Genomic DNA, 19,928 nt, shown 5'->3' with positions numbered 1-19,928 from the left:
CACGGCTTGCCCCGGCAAACCGCGACAGTGCGAACCAGCCACCATGGACCCAGCGGCAGTGAATCCGTCCGAGGAGCTCCAGGACGACATTGCGTACAATGTGGAGATTCTCCTCGGGCTATGGCTGGAGAACCCTCCAGAGGAGCTTCGTCGTGCCGTGGAAAGTCGGCTACAACGGCTCTTTTCTGGCCTGCCATGGCTTCTGCAGTCGCTTCCTCCGACCATGCAGGCTTTTCTCCGGCTCACACCGCGCCTTCTCTCAGCCACTCCTGCCTCGCTGCCCGACTCGCCGGATGTGATCTTGCCCGGCCCGTCGGAGCCGTCTGCGGGGAGGAAACGCCGATCGCGCCGCAAGCGCGCCACCCCACAGCCGGACGTTCGGGCTTCTAAATCGCCGGCTGTGGTGAGTGAGGACTCTTTTTCATTTTCGGACTGCATGACTGTTCATTCAGGGGCTGCGTTTTGTGTGGCGGATGTCAACGCGAGCTGCTTATCGCCTGTGCAGCTACCGGCAGCTAAGTTAGCTCCCCCGCAGCCACTCTCAGCTCGGTTAGCTCCCCCGCAGCCACTCTCAGCTCGGTTAGCTCCCCCGCAGCCACTCTCAGCTCGGTTAGCTCCCCCGCAGCCACTCTCAGCTCGGTTAGCTCCCCCGCAGCCACTCTCAGCTCGGTTAGCTCCCCCGCAGCCACTCTCAGCTCGGTTAGCTCCCCCGCAGCCAGTGCTCCTCTCAGCTCAGTCTCCTGTGCCTCCTTCAGTTCAGTCTCCTGTGCCTCCTTCAGTTCAGTCTCCTGTGCCTCCTTCAGTTCAGTCTCCTGTGCCTCCTTCAGTTCAGTCTCCTGTGCCTCCTTCAGTTCAGTCTCCAGTGTCCCCTTCAGTTCAGTCTCCAGTGTCCCCTTCAGTTCAGTCTCCAGTGTCCCCTTCAGTTCAGTCTCCAGTGCCACCCTCAGTTCAGTCTCCAGTGCCACCCTCAGTTCAGTCTCCAGTGCCACCCTCAGTTCAGTCTCCAGTGCCACCCTCAGTTCAGTCTCCAGTGCCGCCTGTAGCGCAGGCCCCAGTAGCTCCGGCCCCAGTAGCTCCAGTGCCGCCTGTAGCGCAGGCCCCAGTAGCTCCAGTGCCCCCGCTACCCGTAGCTCTGGCTCCAGTATCACCGGTTTCACTCATTCACTCCATGCAGGGAGAAAGTCTAATTTCACCTCAAGGTGCTTTTCATGGTTCAGCCGCCATTGGCACAGTTTGCCGCTCCAGGGCTTCCCCAGAGGCTAGGTCTCAGTCCCCGGCTGATTCTGGACCCCTGAAGTTTATGCAGCCACCTGAGAACTGCACCATGTCAGCGTTGCCTGGGCAGAGCCAGTGCTCAGTGCATCGCCAGTTGCCTTCGTGTTTGCCAGAGGACTCCATGACTGCTGGCTTAGTGGTGACTTCTGCTGGAGGGTCCGTGGGACCGCTCCGGCCTTCGTCTCTAGTCTCCGCTGGAGGGTCCGTAGGACCGCTCCGACCTTCGTCTCCTGTCTCCGCTGGAGGGTCCGAGGGACCGCTCCGGCCTTCGTCTCCTGTCTCCGCTGGAGGGTCCGAGGGGCCCGTTCAGCCTCCTGCCTCCGCTGGAGGGTCCGAGGGGCCCGTTCAGCCCGTCCAGCCGCCTGCTGTAGCTCCATCATCATCCTCGCCTGCTGCAGCTCCAGGGCCTTCAGCCTCACCTGGTCCAGCCTCCGTGTCTTCAGCCTCGCCTGGCCCAGCCTCCGTGTCTTCAGCCTCGCCTGGCCCAGCCTCCGTGTCTTCAGCCTCGCCTGGTCCGGCCTCTGCCTGTGCTTCGCCTGGTCCGGCTTCAGCCTGTGCTTCGCCTAGTCCAGCCTCTGCAGCCTCGCCTGGTCCGGATCGCCATCGCCTGAGTCACCGCCGTTGCCTTCTGCGCGGTCGGCCCCCTGAACTGCTCCATCGTCTCCCTCGTCGCCGCCGTTGCCTTCCGCACGGCCGGCCCCCGGACCCTCTTCGCCTGAGTGGCCGCCGTTGCCTTCCGCACGGCCGGCCCCCGGACCGCCATCGCCTGAGTGGTCGCCGTTGCCTTCCGCACGGCCGGCCCCCCGAACTGTGTCCACGTCGCCGCCGTTGCCGTCCGCACGGTCGGCCCCCTGAACTGTTTGGACTCCTGTGCTGTCGGCCCCCTGGCCGGCCCCCTGAACTGTTTTGGACTCCTGTGCTGTCGGCCCCCTGGCCGGCCCCCTGAACTGTTTTGGACTCCTGTGCTGTCGGCCCCCTGAACTCTTCTGTTTTGGACTCTGTTTTTTCCTGTGTTCTGGTGTGCTTCGTTTCTTTTGGTTTTGGACTAGTTTTTTGTTTTTGTCTTTTGGCCTTCTGGTGCTCCGGTTTTGTTTTGCTTCGAGCCCTCCTTCCTGGGCCCCCGCCGCCCGCCCTGGTCGGGTTGTTTTCTGTTTTTTCTGGCTGTTTTGTTTCTTGTTGGGCTGTCTGGGGCCAGCCTTTGAGGGGGGGGTACTGTCATGATCCTGGGTCCTTTTGACCCAGAGTTTTGTGTTTTCTCTTCGCGATTTTGGTTCTGTTCTCTAATTGGTGTTTACCCTGTTCCCCCCCGTGTGTTCCTGTTTTATTGTGAAGGTCTGCGTCTTATGTGAGTGTTTTCAGTTTGCCTCCCTGGTCTCGTCATGTTAATCACTCCCAGCTGTGTCTCCCACCTGTGTGTAATCTCCCTGTGTTCTCTGAGTGTATTTAAGTTGTATTTTCTGTCTTGGTAATCGCTGGTTCGTCTGTGTTGTTTCCCCTCGGTCTCCCTGCGTCTCCCCGTATGTATTTCTCCAGACCTCCCTGCATCCTCATTCTGGTTTGTCTTATTAGTTTACCCAGTTTAGGTTTCCGGTTTCATGTTTTGTCGCCACCGCTGTTTGTACTCACACCCCTGTAAATAAACACTCATCTGCACCAGAGCTGCCGCATTTTGGGTCCTATTTCATATTCCACACAGCTTGCCCCGGCAAACCGTGACAAAAAGAAGTTACTTTTAGTCACTCTAAGCTGGGCATTACGTTCTCTAGCTGTTCAAAGCCATGGAACTTTAGACTTTCCAAGCAAATAATGATGGCCATACTGATGTTCATTTTCATTTTTATGATGTTTCTATTTTTACATAATTCCTCCCACATAGCAAAATTTGTATGGCCCGGATCTGTCCCACACATGGCCTGCGTACCGCAAAGAATGACGGCCCTATGGTGGCCCAGATCTGGTTCATGTGTGGGCCACACATGAGCCAGCACAAGGCTAGTTGCAGACACACTGCTGGCCCTGTGCTGGCCCAGAACAGTTTCAACCCTCGCCCCTGATGTCAGCCTAATGTGTACCTTAGCCATGTAAGCCATGTAATAACAACATGTGCTGGAACATAATAGTGCAAAAGTAACATGACGAAACTCTGTTCAGACAGTGAATGGACTGATTCTTATATAGCGCTCTTTTACTCACCCATATTACTCAAAGTGCTCTATACAACGATGTCACATTCACCCAATCAGGCCAGATGTGGCATGCCATCACATAAACAGTGCCATCTTACCATGCCAGAAGTCAGCCAGCAGTGCCGGCTTGACACCAGATCCAGGCAAGACCCATCTGCTATGTGGGATGACTTGTTCTTTTGGTGTTTTAGTTGTGGATTATGTTTGGGCTGTGTCTCTTGCCCTTTCAGTATTGTTTTCTTGTGCTTCTAAGTGTCCCTTTGTTTCTTTGTAGGTTATGTAGTATGGGTTAGGGATGTTTTGTATGTTGGTTTTGTTTAATAAATCCGCCTTTTGGATTATTCCCTGATGTGCCTGGGTTCTGTTACTTAGTGTCACTTCGAAAGGCACACAGCCAGCATTGACATATAATTGTTCTTTCAATTTTTGATAAAGATTACAGTGAATTGAGATGTAACTTGGCCCAGAGGTACAGTAGGTCGCCCAGAGTAAGACTGTGTTGAAAGTGTATTGAATTCAATATACATGTCCTTTAATTTTTGAGTACTATTACAGTAAATCTGGATGATATTTGGTACAGAGGTACAGTAGGTGTCCCAGAGGAGGGATGTGTTGAAAGTTGGACCTCAACTACTAAGGATGATTTTTAATGAATTTCTGAAATTTCCATAATTGTAGTGTATTGGCTTTATTGCGTTGAATATGAGTTTCTTGTCATTTCTGAGGAATTTTACAGTAAATCTGGATGAAACCTGGCACACAGGTACAGTAGGTGTCCCAGAGGAGGGATGTGTTGAAAGTTGGACCTCAACTACTAAGGATGATTTTTAATGAATCTTTGAAATTGACATAATTGTAGTGTATTGGCTGTATTGACTTGAATAAAAATATCCTTTAATTTTTGAGGAATTTTACAGTAAATCTGGATGAAACTTGGCACACGGGTACAGTAGGTGTCCCAGAGGAGGGATGTGTTCAAAGTTGGACCTCAAATACTAAGGATGATTTTTAATGAATTTTTGAAAATTGACATAATTGTAGTGTATTGACTGTATTGTGTTGAATATAAGTTTCCTTTAATTTCTGAGGAATTTTACAGTAAATCTGGATGAAACCTGGCACACAGGTACAGTAGGTGTCCCAGAGAAGGAATCTGTTGAAAGTTAGACCTCAACTACTATGGATGATTTTTGATGAATTTCTGAAATTTAGGCTGTTCCATTGTAATTTGTGTGCGCGCATGCATGTGCGCGCGGGTCTAGGCTTTCAAGCGAAAAGGCGCTACCGTAAAGACTGGTGTAAGAGCGCGGAGAGAAGCGGCTGGCTTGACCGCGGCTCACAAATGACGGCTCATTCATTCATTCATTTATGAAATTCCAATGTTGCAAGGACAATATGTATAATGCTTACCGTTTAATAAAGAACACTATCCTGAAATGCAAAAAATTCAAATTGCTGGATCGGCGGACAGAGACGCTTTCTCGCAAGTTAAGTAGATTTTTTTAAGGCGTTTTTTTCCGAAGTCGCAAAAAGTATAACGTCACAACAAAGTGATTGTTCACTTGCAATGTTTAACCTGGAACAACATTTATTATGATGACGTGGGAACAACACCGACATGAGGATATCAGATCGTGTTACAGTCAACAATGTACATTTCAATACAATGCACAATGTACATTTCAAATTCCTTTAATTTTAAATATGTTTATATCGTCTATCCTGTAAAATAGTCAGATGTCTATTCATATTAATGTACAGAATTCACCTGCTTGCTGCTACTACTGCACATTCACCCAATGTATATACTATATATATATTTAATGTTCTTCCTCTACCCCCCCCCCCCCCCCGCCCCACAATTTTTTGCACATGTCGAGGAGCGTGTCAGGCTACATTTCACTGTGTGTTATACTTGTATAACTATGCATGTGGCAAATAAAGAATCTTGAACCTTGAACAATGAAGCAAAATCCCCTAAGAGTCTCCTCCTCCTCCCCCTCCCCCTGTCCTTTCGTCAGCTTTTCCGTATTCCACCTGCCCGGCCTCCCAGTTCAAAACGCATTTCGCTGGACTTTTCACTCTTAAACTGTTGTGAACAGCAGTGAGAAATCTGCCGACCATATTTGTAAACCTTGGTTTGGTTTCCACTGGTCATTACTTGTCTTGCTGGTCATCCACCAACCCCACAATCTTTTCCCCTTTTTTCAAAACGATGGATACTGTCGCTTTACTTTTGCTGTTTGTGGTCAACGCTGGAACGCTGGTTCAAGGTAAGCTTCGCTAATAACGTAACAACAACAACAACAATCTTTATTTATAGAGCACATTAAAAGCCAGGGGCATGCCAAAGTGCTTTACATGAAACAATAAAACAATAAAATGATTTACACTAAAACATCAGAATCATATAAGTGTGGGATTATGTTCACAGATAAAAACCACTAATAGGAACAGTCAATAGCACACAGCTGTAGCAAAGAAGAACTGTACCATCATACACGTAGTAGGAATACCTCCTAGCATGGTTAGACAGGTTAGAGTGCTGATGTTGATTTGGCACAAAAATACAATACAGACTAATGCAGTACTAATATTTCTTATAACTAAATGCCAGTTAGCGTAAAATACAAATAACTCACCAGCTGGGTGAGGAAACCGAGACATGCTCGTGACTGATTTTCAGTGTTGGGCTTCCCACTTTACCTTTTTTTTAAAATAAATAAATAAAAGGGAACTATTTTATGTTAAATGGGTAAAGCAAAGGAACCTGTTTTGTGTGTGTTTGTGTATTGTTTGATATACCCGAGTAGGTTAAGAAGAAGCCAGAAATACTTTTACTTTTATGTCTTTTGTCATGTAAGTCAGGGAGGTCTTGAATTTTTGTACTATATAAGAATATATATATATATACACACACACAGCAGAAAGTCCCCGGACTTTCTGCTGTGTATTTTCACGGCAGAATGAAAAAGCACCTGACTCGGTGACTCACCACTAGAGCATGAACAGTAGCTGAAATTAGAATCGGTGAAACTGAAACTGAAAATAAATGAGATCACTGCTAAACACACAAACATGAACACTACTCATATGATGCCTTGTAATACACTGGTATCACTTCTGCCCTGTGGTGTGTTAGGTAGTTTCCATCTTGAAATGACGTTAGCTTAAAGTCATTTGACAATTACAAGTGAGTGTGACTAAACAAGAAGTGAAACACTGTTTTTGGCCAAATCCCAGTGGAGGAGTAGCAGCTTTTAATATACAAAAAAAAAAAAAAAACAGTTCCTCCCACACTGAAAAGAGGAAACTGGAGAAATCCAAACTGAATGGACTTGGACATCCAGGATATTGATAACGCAGTTGTACTGACAGCAGACTGACAACCTACACTTACTATAGTTGAACAGAGAGATCAATGTTGCCCTTTGGGGCCCTTATGTGTGTGGGGGGTTTTGTTGTTTTGTTTTTTTATAACATCTTGGCCCATACTCCATACCAGCGATGGTAATATACCATTACTTCCTGGCGGTAATCCTAAGCCTCATGCAGCATGAACCTCTTTCTTTTTAAAGCTAAAAGCCACCTCTGTGCTTGTAAAACCATCTGTGGTACACTATGAGGCTTCACATGTGATATATGATGACTCTAACGCTGTCAAGCTGCTCAGATTTTCAGTGTTGTGAAACAGAAATGCTCCATGCATTACACAAACTTCTAGTGTTTCACATGTATATATTTTAGGCATATTACCAGTGAATTTTAGTCCCATGTCACAGAATATTAAGATCTTTTAGCCCTTAGAACTAAAGACATGATTTGGAGAAAGAGACTTTGTCCTATCTGTGATGGCACACAGATCCTTAGAGAGTAGAGTAGATAATTCTTCTATGTGGAGCTTGCTAATATTTATTTGCTTTATCAGAATCATGTTTATTACAGGAGCCAGTTGAGGTGGTTTGGGCATCTCATAAGGATGCCTCCTGGGTGCCTCTTTTGGTGAGGTGTTCCGGGCATGTCCCACCAGGAGGAGGGTCTGGGGCAGACCCAGGACACGCTACAACAACAACGACAACAATCTTTATTTATAGAGCACATTTAAAAGCCTTGGGCATACCAAAGTGCTTTACATAAAACAATAAAAAATAAAACAGTTCACACATTAACATCAAATACATAAAAGTAACAGATTATGTTCACAGATAAAAGCCACCAATAAGAGTAAACTGCAGCACATAGGTTATAGCAAGGTAAGACTGTACCACCATGATAAAAGACACCAATAATGGAAAGATAGCAGAGAATTTAATACAATACAATACAATAGGTCAATAGGTCACTGCAAGCAAGCCAGCATTTAACTGGTAGAAAAGGCAAGTTTAAAAAGATATGTTTTTAGCCGTGATTTAAAAGAATGAATAGAATCAGACGCCCGGATGCCAATCGGGAGATTGTTCCACAGCTCCGGTGCAACTAGAGCAAACGATCGATCACCTCTAGATTTCAGTCGAGATCTGGGCTGAACCAACAGTAACTGTGAGGATGACCTTAAAGCCCTAGCAGGAGCATATGGGTTTAAAAGTTCCTTAAGATAGCTTGGTGCAGTGTTATTGGTAATTTTAAAAGTAAACAACAAAACTTTAAATTGAATATTGTCACGGAGGAGCAGGGAGGACTCGGCGCAGACTGAAATCTCAGAAAAACAGGTTTATTTACACACTCCAGGTTCACTATATACAGGTGAAGGAGAGGGGGGCCAGGGTTCCCAGGGGTGCGGAGAGGGGTCGGGAAAAGCGTCCAGAGTCACCAAACCAAGCACGAGAAATCTGCATACAGAGAACAAGAGTTAGCACGGAACTTTCACGGACAGAGCTCAAAACTGGCTGAGGCTAAAGTAGCACTGACGAGCATTACTCAATAGTCCAGCGGCGAGGTGCTCTCAGTCACTGCCTTAAGTAGCGGGAGCAAACAAGGTGAGGAGCCACAGGTGATTGCCTACAGGTGGTGGAGGCCGGGAGCTCACAATGAGCTCCGCCCAGGCAGCGAGCAGAGAGAGAGGAGAGAGAAAAAAGACAAAACATAACATGTAGCCACACAGGGCCAGCCGAGCAGGCACGGGGACCATGACAAATACGATATTTGACAGGCAGCCAGTGCAGATCAGCAAGGACAGGAGTAATGTGGGCAAACTTCTTGGTTTTAGTTAGAATGCGTGCTGCAGCATTCTGAACTGTCTGTAATCTGTGTAAAAGGGAAGAGTGAAGACCACAATAAAGTGAATTGCAGTAATCAAGCCTTGACGTTACAAAGGCGTGGATCAGCTGGAGGGATTATGTCTCTCAGCTGGCCTTGGTGTTCCCTCGGACAAGCTAGAAGAAGTGGCTGTTTAGGCCGCTGCCCCTGCAACCCAGCCCCGAATAAGCGGATGAAGATGGATGGATGTTTATTACAAATTCTAACATAATTAAGGATTTGTGTCTCATTTTTGCTAGGTAATCATTGATTATTGTTTTCAGCAAGTCTCACACACGTCTCCTGGGCAGTTCCAGCCCTTTTTTTATTGGCAAATCTCTCAATCTCCTCCAGATTTGATGGTGTTGTTGCACGGACCTTGGTGTTCAGGTCAGATCACAGATTTTAAATCAGATTCAAGTGAGAGCTTTGCGCAGAACACACAGTACTTTGTTCACTTTGGTCTTCTGGAGTTATTTACTAGGAGCAAAATATGTTTTGGGTCGTTGTTGTGTTGGAAGACAAAGTGACAACCCAGACCCAGTTTTGCACAAGTATCTTTTTTTCTTCATAATTCCTTCACTTTGATGAAATTCCCAGTTCTGGATGCACTGAAGTATCTCCAAGTTTCACTGCTGGATGGTGTTCTTTCAGTTGCACACCTCTCCCTTTTTTCTCCAAACATAAGCAGCATCTGCAGCACAGCGCTCCCAGCTGCTATGCACACTTTTGTGCTTTTGCATTTTTTATGCTTTTTTAGTGCAACACACTGATCACTTTCAGTCAGCAGGAACTGAGAGAAATTGGCCTCAGCATGAACTTTATATTGGATAGGACCCAAAGTATCCCACCTGCGATTGTGAAACCACTGGGTGCTCTGTGGGTTATTGTCTACTAATTGTAACTGAATCCTGGCTCCATTTGCAAATCCCCGATGCCTCAGTGGAGCTACCAAAATCATCTGTGTTTTTTTGAACCGGAAGCTTTGGATAACTAGCTCCTGCCAAGAGCCTTCCTACCACATTTTGGATCAACTTAAGGCTTTTCATGGAATTTTTAGGACATCCTGATAATAATGAATTGCAGTAGTCCAGCCTGCAAGTAATAAATGTGTGAACTAGTTTTTCACCACCATTGAGAATGAGACAGGATGTTTCTAATTCTACAGAGGCTGTCATTTGATGCTTAGGTCACAGGCTGACAAACCTGAAAAACATGTGTGACTACATTTCTGCTATGCAGATTTTGTTTTGCTTTCAACCAGCATGGTGTCACATTTTGCATGCGGTGTGGAAAAGGCCTCTTTCTTTGTTAAATGATGGCTTTGTGCCTTTCGGTGAGTAAATAAGAGTTAAATGTTCCCATTTATTGTGAAGATCTTCGAAAAAGTTGTGGCTAACCAGCTAATAGCTGTCTTGGACAAGTACAGTATTCTTGATTAGTTTCAATCTGGCCTTTGTAGAGCTTATTCCACTGAAACAGCTCTTAAGTGACATTTGATGTGAACTGATAATGGAGAATGTTCTGTTTTGCTGAGCTTAGAAGCTACCTCTGCTTTTAATACTGTTGACCATCGTGTTTTGTTCAATAGGCTGAGATATTAGATGAGTGTATCTGGGTCTGCTTAGGCTATTTCTAAGTCCAGGTCTTCTTCCAGTTCTCTTATATATGATGTGCCACAAGGTTCTGTTTGGGGTATCTGTTTCTGTTATCTGTTCCCTCTTCAGCAAATTTTGAACATCTTTAAGGACATTTCTTATCACTGCTATGCAGATGACTTTCAGTTTATATCTGTTTTGAGTCCTAGGATGTTACTAAGCTGAAAAAGGAAATTATCCTGAATAGGTGATTAGACTCTAAAAGTTAGATGGCTGGTATCTTTTTCCAAAACCAACAAGTATAAAAAAACTGAACCCTTGTTTGTGCCTCTGGCAAATTTGCACCTAACACAATCAAAACACTTGGTTACTTTGCCTCATTTGCTAAATCTTCCATTTGGAACTTTGGGATAGAAACATCCGTCATTTAGAGAAAATATTACGCATTTCGTATTGAGCTGAGAAGGAACGCAGTTTGTCCCGTACTTCATCTAGAATGGAAAAAGACACAAAGCTGGAGTTATTCTGCGTCTTTACGCTGTCAGCTGCCTTTTCTTCTCTTATTCTCTCCCCCTCCCTCTCCTGTTGCTACTTCAATCGTGAAACTGATCAATGATCAGCTGATCAGCTTTTCTGTCGCAAGTCCCGTCTCTCTTGTTTGTTTATCTCCCACTTTGCGCCAGAAAGAGGAAACCAGTGGATGTAAGCTTGATCAGCTTTTGTTAGAATTTATTTAATATTAATTTCTAGTATCAGCTGATGTTTGCTGGAGCCACGGCAGTAAAAGCTGCTGGTCATTATATCGGTTTGGTTATCTGGTGAGAGGGAAACATGAAGATGAAACCAGGAGATGTCCTCACAGAATCATCAGAGCTGAACAGGTGATGGAGAAACAGGTTTACCTTTTAGGTGACATGAATGAGTTGAAGGGAAGTTATAAACTGTTTCTGAGAAATAACACCAGGATTCTTTTCTAAGTAGCTGACAGCTGGTAACTGTGCAGGGGCGGGTCTAGCAAAGTTTTGCCAGGGGGCCAGGTAGGGCGTTAACAGGGAAAGGGAGCACACAGAAATACTCTTTCTTTCTTATTCTCATTTAAAATGTCTAGCATTTAACAAATAATTATCTGAATCTTACAACCAAAGTTTTCATCTGACGCAAAATGTATAGAAATCATACATATACCAACAAGACAGTGTACATCACTGTCACAACAGCGTCTGTTTTCATTCAACCACAGCACTGAAACTGCTCTGACAAAAGTGTTTAATGACATATGTCTGAATACAGACAGTGGAAAAATGTCAGTTTTAGTTTTACTGGATCTCAGTGCAGCATTTGATACAGTTGACCACAACATATTACTCAAACGACTGGAGAACTGGGCAGGGATAGCTCAGTAGGTAGAGTGGTGGCCCCATGATCGGAAGGTCGGGGGTTCGACTCCACTGAACGGCTAACCTGAGGTACCCCTGAGCAAGGTACCGTCCCTACACACTGCTCCCCGGGCGCTGCACTGGTGGCTGCCCACTGCTTCACTGGGTTAAATGCAGAGGAACTATTTCCCTATGGGGACTAACACGCACACTTTACACTTTACTTTACACACAGGTCTTTCAGGAACTGTACTAAACTGGTTCATAACATACTTAGAAAACAGGAAATACTTTGTATCAATAGGTAACTTCACATCTGAGCAGACAAGTATCACATGTGGAGTTCCCCAAGGTTCCATCATGGGACCTCTTCTGTTTAACATCTACATGCTCCCACTGGCACAGATTATAAAGAACAACAAAATAAACTATCACAGCTATGCAGATGACACACAAATATATTCAATTAAATTCAATTGAATTTTATTCATATAGCGCGAAATCACAACAAAAGTCGCCTCAAGGCGCTTCATAGATACAGAGAAAAACCCAACAATCATATGACCCCCTATGAGCAAGCACTTTGGCAACAGTGGGAAGGAAAAACTCCCTTTTGACAGGAAGAAACCTCCGGCAGAACCAGGCTCATGGAGGGGCAGCCATCTGCTGCCACCGGTTGGGGTGAGAGAAGGAAGACAGGATAAAAGACATGCTGTGGAAGAGAGACAGAGATTAATAACAGATATGATTCAATGCAGAGAGGTCTATTAACACATAGTGAGTGAGAAAGGTGACTGGAAAGGAAAAACTCAATGCATCATGGGAATCCCCCGGCAGCCTACGTCTATTGCAGCATAACTAAGGGAGGATTCAGGGTCACCTGGTCCAGCCCTAACTATATGCATTAGCAAAAAGGAAAGTTTTAAGCCTAATCTTAAAAGTAGAGATAGTGTCTGTCTCCCGAATCCAAACTGGAAGCTGGTTCCACAGAAGAGGGGCCTGAAAACTGAAGGCTCTCCCTCCCATTCTACTTTTAAATACTCTAGGAACAACAAGTAGGCCTGCAGAGCGAGAGCAAAGTGCTCTAATAGGGTGATATGGTACTACAAGGTCATTAAGATAAGATGGGGCCTGATTATTTAGACCTTGTATGTGAGGAGCAGGATTTTGAATTCAATTCTGGACTTAACAGGAAGCCAATAAAGGGAAGCCAAAACAGGAGAAATATGCTCTCTCTTTCTAGTCCCTAGTCCCTTCAGTTAATCCAAAATGCTGCAGCATTTTGGATTAACTGAAGGCTTTTCAGTGAGTTTTTAGGACATCCTGATAATAATGAATTACAGTAGTCCAGCCTGGAAGTAATAAATGCATGAACTAGTTTTTCAGCTTTGCTTAGGCTGCTGCCCCCGCGACCCGGCCCCGGACAAAGCGGATGAAGATGGATGGATGGATGGATGGATAGTTTTTCAGCGTCACTCTGAGACAGGATATTTCTAATTTTAGAGATGTTGCGCAAATGGAAGAACGCAGTCTTACATATTTGTTTGATATGTGCGTTGAAGGACATATCCTGGTCAAAAATGACTCCAAGGTTCCTCACAGCGTTACTGGAGGCCAAGGTAATGCCATCCAGAGTAAGAATCTGGTTAGATACCATATTTCTAAGCTTTTCAGGGCCGAGTACAATAACCTCAGTTTTATCTGAATTAAGAAGCAAAAAGTTAGCGGCCATCCAGGTCTTTATGTCTTTAAGACATATATCACAATGTCACCAGGAGACCAGGGCCTTTACAGGCTCTTGGTTATTACATTGAGGAAATTAATGACTGGTTGTGTCACAATTTTTTCCAGCTAAACAAAAACAAAACTGAAGTAATAGTCTTTGGAGCCAAAGAAAAACGATTACAGGTCACCAGAGAACTTCAATCTATACACCTAATGACCACCAACCAGGCGAAAAAAAGTATTTAGTCAGCCACCGATTGTGCAAGTTCCCCCACCTAAAATGATGACGGAGGTCAGTAATTTGCACCAGAGGTACACTTCAACTGTGAGAGACAGAATGTGAAAAAAAAATCCATGAATCCACATGGTAGGATTTGTAAAGAATTTATTCGTAAATCAGGGTGGAAAATAAGTATTTGGTCAATAACAAAAATACAACTCAATACTTTGTAACATAACCTTTGTTGGCAATAACAGAGGTCAAACGTTTACTATAGGTCTTTACCAGGTTTGCACACACAGTAGCTGGTATTGTGGCCCATTCCTCCATGCAGATCTTCTCGAGAGCAGTGATGTTTTGGGGCTGTCGCCGAGCAACACGGACTTTCAACTCCCGCCACAGATTTTCTATGGCAGGGGTGCCCAATCCCGGTCCTCGAGAGCTACTATCCTGCAGCTTTTAGATGCATCCCTACTCCAACACAGCTGAATCAAATGGTTTGATCTCTTCAGCATGCCATCATGTTTGGCAAAGGCCTGATAACAAGCCATTCATTTGATTCAGGTGTGTGGGAACAAGGATGCATCTAAAAGCTGCAGGACGGTAGCTCTCGAGGACCGGGATTGGGCACCCCTGTTCTATGGGGTTGAGATCTGGAGACTGGCTAGGCCACTCCAGGACTTTCAAATGCTTCTTACGGAGCCACTCCTTTGTTGCCTGGGCGGTGTGTTTTGGATCATTGTCATGTTGGAAGACCCAGCCTCGTTTCATCTTCAAAGTTCTCACTGATGGAAGGAGGTTTTGGCTCAAAATCTCACGATACATGGCCCCATTCATTCTGTCCTTAACACGGATCAGTCGTCCTGTCCCCTTGGCAGAAAAACAGCCCCATAGCATGATGTTTCCACCCCCATGCTTCACAGTAGGTATGGTGTTCTTGGGATGCAACTCAGTATTCTTCTTCCTCCAAACACGACGAGTTGAGTTTATACCAAAAAGGTCTACTTTGGTTTCATCTGACCACATGACATTCTCCCAATCCTCTGCTGTATCATCCATGTGCTCTCTGGCAAACTTCAGACGGGCCTGGACATGCACTGGCTTCAGCAGCGGAACACGTGTGGCACTGCGGGATTTGATTCCCTGCCGTTGTAGTGTGTTACTGATCAAATCAAATCAAATCACTTTTTATTGTCACATCACATGTGCAGGTACATTGGTACAGCACATGTGAGTGAAATTCTTGTGTGCGAGCTTCACAAGCAACAGAGTTGTGCAAAATACAATAATGTAAACAAGCAAAATACAAGAATGGCTACATCTGAAACTAATAAATATATGTACAATATATAATAGTATATGCATTTCTGGATGTGTATACTAAATATTTTTCTACGTGTGTGTGTGTGTGTGTGTGTACACATATTTTACAAATTAAATAGAGTAAACAATGAATAGAATATATAAAATAAAATATACAGAGTGAGACATGTGCAAAACAGTGGCATTACTGTACAGTATGGAGTGCATAATGTTAAAGTTCCAGTAGTGAAGCTGAGGTGTCTATGATGTGTTCAGCAGCCTGATGGCCTGATGGAAAAAGCTGTCTCTCAGTCTGCTGGTACGGGACCGGATGCTGCAGAACCTCCTTCCTGATGGAAGTAGTCTGAACAGTTTATGGCTGGGGTGACTGGAGTCCTTGATGATCCTCCCCGCTTTCCTCAGGCACCGCTTCCTGTAGATGTCTTGGAGGGACGGAAGCTCACCTCCAATTATCCGTTCAGAGCACCGCACTACTCGCTGGAGAACTTTGCAGTTGTAGGCGGTGCTGTTGCCATACCAGGTGGTGATGCATCCAGTGAGGATGCTCTCAATGGCACAGTGATAGAAGGTCCTGAGGATGCGGGGGCTTATGCCGAATCTTTTCAGTCTCCTGAGAAAGAAGAGGCGCTGCTGCGCCTTCTTCACTGTTTTGTTTGTGTGTACTGACCACGTAAGATCCTCAGCCAGATGTACACCAAGGAACCGGAAGCTGCTCACTCTCTCCACAGCAGCGCCGCTGATGGTGATGGGGGTGTGTACTTCTCTGCATGGCTTCTCTGATGGTGACCTTTGTTACTTTGGTCCCAGCTCTCTGCAGGTCATTCACCAGGTCCCCCCGTGTGGTTCTGAGATCTTTGCTCACCGTTCTCATGATCATTTTGACCCCACGGGATGAGATCTTGCGTGGAGCCCCAGATCGAGAGAGATTACCAGTGGTCTTGTATGTCTTCCATTTTCTGATGATTGCTCCCACAGTTGATTTTTTCACACCAAGCTGCTTGCCTATTGTAGATTCACTCTTCCCAGTCTGGTGCAGGTCTACAATACTTTTCCTGGTGTCCTTCGAAAGCTCTTTGGTCTTGGCCATGGCGGAGTTTGGAGTCTGACTGTTTGAGGCTGTGGACAGGTGTCTTTTATACAGATGATGAGTTCAAACAGGTGCCATTCATACAGGTAACGAGTGGGGGACAGAAAAGCTTCTTACAGAAGACGTTACAGGTCTGTGAGAGCCAGAGATTTTCCTTGTTTGAGGTGACCAAATACTTTTTTTTTTTCACATTCTGTCTCTCACAGTTGAAGTGTACCTCTGGTGGAAATTACTGACCTCTGTCATCATTTCAAGTGGGGGAACTTGCACAATCGGTGGCTGACTAAATACTTTTTTGCCCCACTGTAGCTGCCAACATCTGTGAACAAATATAATTCTGTAAAGTTGTTCTATGTAGTGTGTAACTGTTAATATAGAGCATTATTCAATTTATTGCTAATGCAATTATATGGCACATTCACTTCTGAGGAAATTTTAGATGCCACTCATCATCAGAAAGGTTGCCTACCCCTGCATGCATTTATTTCATTATGTTTAGATTACCTTAAATCACTGGTCGCTTGTCTAAGTAAAAACTCCTTGGAACATCTGTAAGTTGTTTAGAATGATGCTGCAAGGGTGCTGACAAAGTCTTCCAAGTACTGAGGTCACGCTGTTACTGACCCACCTGCATTGGATCCCCATTAAATTTAGAGTCCATTTCAACATTCTGGCTTTTAGAGTTCTTCATGGACAAGCACAAACTTATATCAATAAACTTTGAAATCTTTATGTCCCTAACATGCCCCTGAGGCCATGTAGTTGAGGCCTGCTGGCTGTGCATCATACAAAGCTGAAAACTAAAGTAGACAGTGCTTGTGCAACTCTGGAAGGGTCTACCTCTGAAATATGTGGTCTCAGTGGTCTCTTTTAAAATACGGCTAAAAATGAATCTTTTTGGCCTTGTGTTTGGTTAACTTTGGTGTATTTTGTTGTGAAGTACTATGTGATGTTTACCTTAAAAGTTGCTATTGTTGTTGTTTTGTTTTGTTCTCACAAGAAAAGGCAAATATGCTCAAATTATAAGTTTTCACAATTTATTATCAGACTGTTAGAATTTCCACTTGTTTTATGTGGACCTCTGGCTCAGAGGCAAAGGCTGCTGGGCCCAGGCAGGAAACACTTTTATTGCATGTGGTAAAAACAGAATGTTAACACGATTGGTAAAACATTGGAGGGAAGACTTTAGACCACATCTCAGGCTGCACCTTTCAGACCATGTAATAATAAAACATGGAGAAAAGACAATTTCAAAAAAACCCCACCGAAAACCGATTAACATTGACTAGAAGCTAACTCTGGTACTAATGTTGGTCGGTCGGTGGGTGGGGTGGGGGGTTTAAAGGGACCAGATTATGTGCTGGAACTCCTCCATAATTTAGGAACCACAAAAGTAAAAGTTCAGTATCGACATGGGAAGAACAAGGCAGCAGTTGTGAATGTCAATGACCAAATAGTCACAGACTTCATCATGGTGGCACGAAGACCCAAAGTCCTCTAGTGGGCCCTGTGTTCACTGCCCAGCATTGCTCAGCATTGCTTAGAAAACTAGAATTGCCAGGTCCACCACTGGTGCCTTGTGATAAGCACACTAACATGTATAAGGAGGAAGGACATCTGCAGGTCACATTGTCTTAGTTTTTAATTGGTTTACTTGCCTGTTGGACATGTTTCGGACCTCAGAAAACAAGTTCTTGTACTGGGCATTATTTTTTGTCTAATTACATGAATTGTAAATAATGAAAGGCATTTTGAACAAGAGGATATTCTGTTTCTCTCCAGACATGCTGGTGCCTCAACAGTCTGCTGAGTCTACACAAGGCCATTTTCCCATATAGAATTAATTAGCCTTAATTCCCAAGGGCACTTGCCTTTCCATCCCTCTGTGCTTCTCTAGGGCATCACATCTAGGATTAACCATGGGCCAGCATGAAGTTGATCGAGAAATCTATATAATTTTAACTTTGATTTTATATATGGTCTTCCGAAAGACAGAGGGATATGTCACATTTTAGGTTTTTAAAAGCAAGGAAATTAGTGCTTTTATAAAACGGATGGTATTTTTTTTTCTTCCAGATAAATAGAAATGTGTTTTGTTTGTTTTTAATTTTGAAATCAAAGGCTTGGGCTTGGATTCGCGCTGCTCTGAACACTGCAGCCTGTGGTATTCACATTCCAAGTTGAGGAAAATCTAATATCACAATATTTTTTGCCTACATCACGATACATGACATATATCACAATATGTTTAAATAACCTCCAAAAACAAATGTTATTTTTAGCCAATCAGTCATTCAAATCGATCCCTCAGTGTTTTGTTTTGTTTTTTACAAACGACTGTACTGTCAACAGTATGTTTCTTCCTGTTATCAACACTAGACCTTTACCAGCAAACGATCACAGCAACATAAAAGGACATGAAGCAAAAATTCACCACGGTGTACCAGGTAGAAAATGTTCCATTTGGGAGGGGGAAATTAATGATGCATTCGCAGAGTTTGGGAGAAAAGACACTCACAGTGAATTGCATGCAGATGGTTACGGTAAAGCCATTTTAGCCATCATATATGGAAAAACTTGTGATACAGTATATTCGATATATCGCTCACCCCTAAGTCCAAGACCTTAAAGAGTATTGAGATTTGGAAGTTGCAAGAGTTAGATTGAACATAGTCACTTATATATCAAGTTTGCATCAGAGAAATTTTCATTGCCTTCAATGTCTTCCTATCACCAACTCTGCTGTGGTTGTGTAAGATGTAGTCAGAGTTTCTAGCAAATGCTTTGTTTATTGCAGATGTGCCGGAGTCTAATCGGAAAACCTAATTTGAGAACTTGGGCCCATTGTCAGTGACAACTTTATCTGGTATTCAGTGTATTGCACACATTCTCTGGAGCGTGTCAGTAGTGACTGGAGCTGTAAATACCTGAAGTGCAAGACTACTTGGGGCTCCTATTTTTTTAAATCAATGTAGACAACCAGAGGATCGAGGCAACAAACAAGGCAAGTCCCCTGGACTGGATTGGACTGGGTGTTTTAAACAGAGAGACCATCTACACTTCCTGTTTTGTAGGACTACACGATATGACCAAAATTATATAGTGCAATTCCTACAAATTTAGTGAATAGTTTATATCATTACCACATCAAAAGTTTCTTTTTTTTACATTTAGATTAGATTAACTAATATGGACCTTACATGGTGTTATCCAGTAGTGACACACACTGGATGACTCACACAATCATCCAGTGATTGGATACAATGGCAAAAAATGCAATGGCAATTTTTTTTGCCATTGCATGAAACCATATATTTATAGATGTAACTTGTAATAGACATTATTATTTTTCTGAGTCTTTATTACATGGCGTACCACAGGGAAAAGCCTGTTCTAATGTTTGAGTCTGAGGTTTATTATGAGGACCTGGCTCATATTTGCCTCTGATTCATAAACTCTCTCTGTACTCTTTAATGTGATTCTTGCAAAGAAGGTTTGTTGTGTTTGTGTCTGTGGTGGGGACCATTTTCTTGTATAATTTGTGCAGTTTTCTCCTCCATGTCACACTTTTCATAACTGAATCACGTCCACGCCACAGAGGTAGGCCCTCGTTTAGGAACGAGCTCCTCAATTTGTTTTGCCTGGTTCTTCTGCTGTACCGTGGTGATTATTGCAAACTGTCATCTAAGTCAATGAAAACATATTACAGTAAACCGTGTCTTTTGCGACAGCACAAAATAAACAATAGATGTTTTGATATCATCATCTGATATATTTCGTTATATCTCACATCTCTGTATTGAGGTGCTGGTTCCACGGATCGGCAACATCTGCACTTTATAAAGAACTCAAACAGCAACTTGCTTAGAGCCAAAATAAATTTTACACATATAGTATAACTTT

General features: G+C 44.1%; 1 protein-coding gene across 3 annotated transcripts in view; it reads left to right on the top strand.

Annotated features, from left to right (window-relative positions):
- Positions 1-5,493: 5,493 nt before the first annotated feature.
- The window catches only part of alcama (activated leukocyte cell adhesion molecule a), a 38,532-nt gene continuing 24,097 nt past the window's right edge, over positions 5,494-19,928 (top strand). Inside the window, exon 1 of one of the 3 annotated variants that reach the window (XM_085420023.1) lies at positions 5,494-5,734. In XM_085420023.1, coding sequence (XP_085276149.1) covers positions 5,677-5,734 — 58 coding nt within the window. In that variant the 5' untranslated portion in view covers positions 5,494-5,676. Of the gene's footprint in view, positions 5,735-5,760; positions 10,033-19,928 lie in introns of those variants that run through there. The other 2 variants (XM_085420022.1, XR_014913513.1) reach the window with 2 other exon arrangements.

Source organism: Rhamphochromis longiceps, linkage group LG10 (assembly GCF_057381845.1).
Source record: "Rhamphochromis longiceps isolate RC_006_pf linkage group LG10, R_longiceps_female_GT1.1, whole genome shotgun sequence".
NCBI classification, from domain to species: Eukaryota; Metazoa; Chordata; class Actinopteri; order Cichliformes; family Cichlidae; genus Rhamphochromis; species Rhamphochromis longiceps.
The sequence above is the reverse complement of the archived record's forward strand: the minus strand, read 5'-3'. Positions and strand labels throughout refer to the sequence as shown.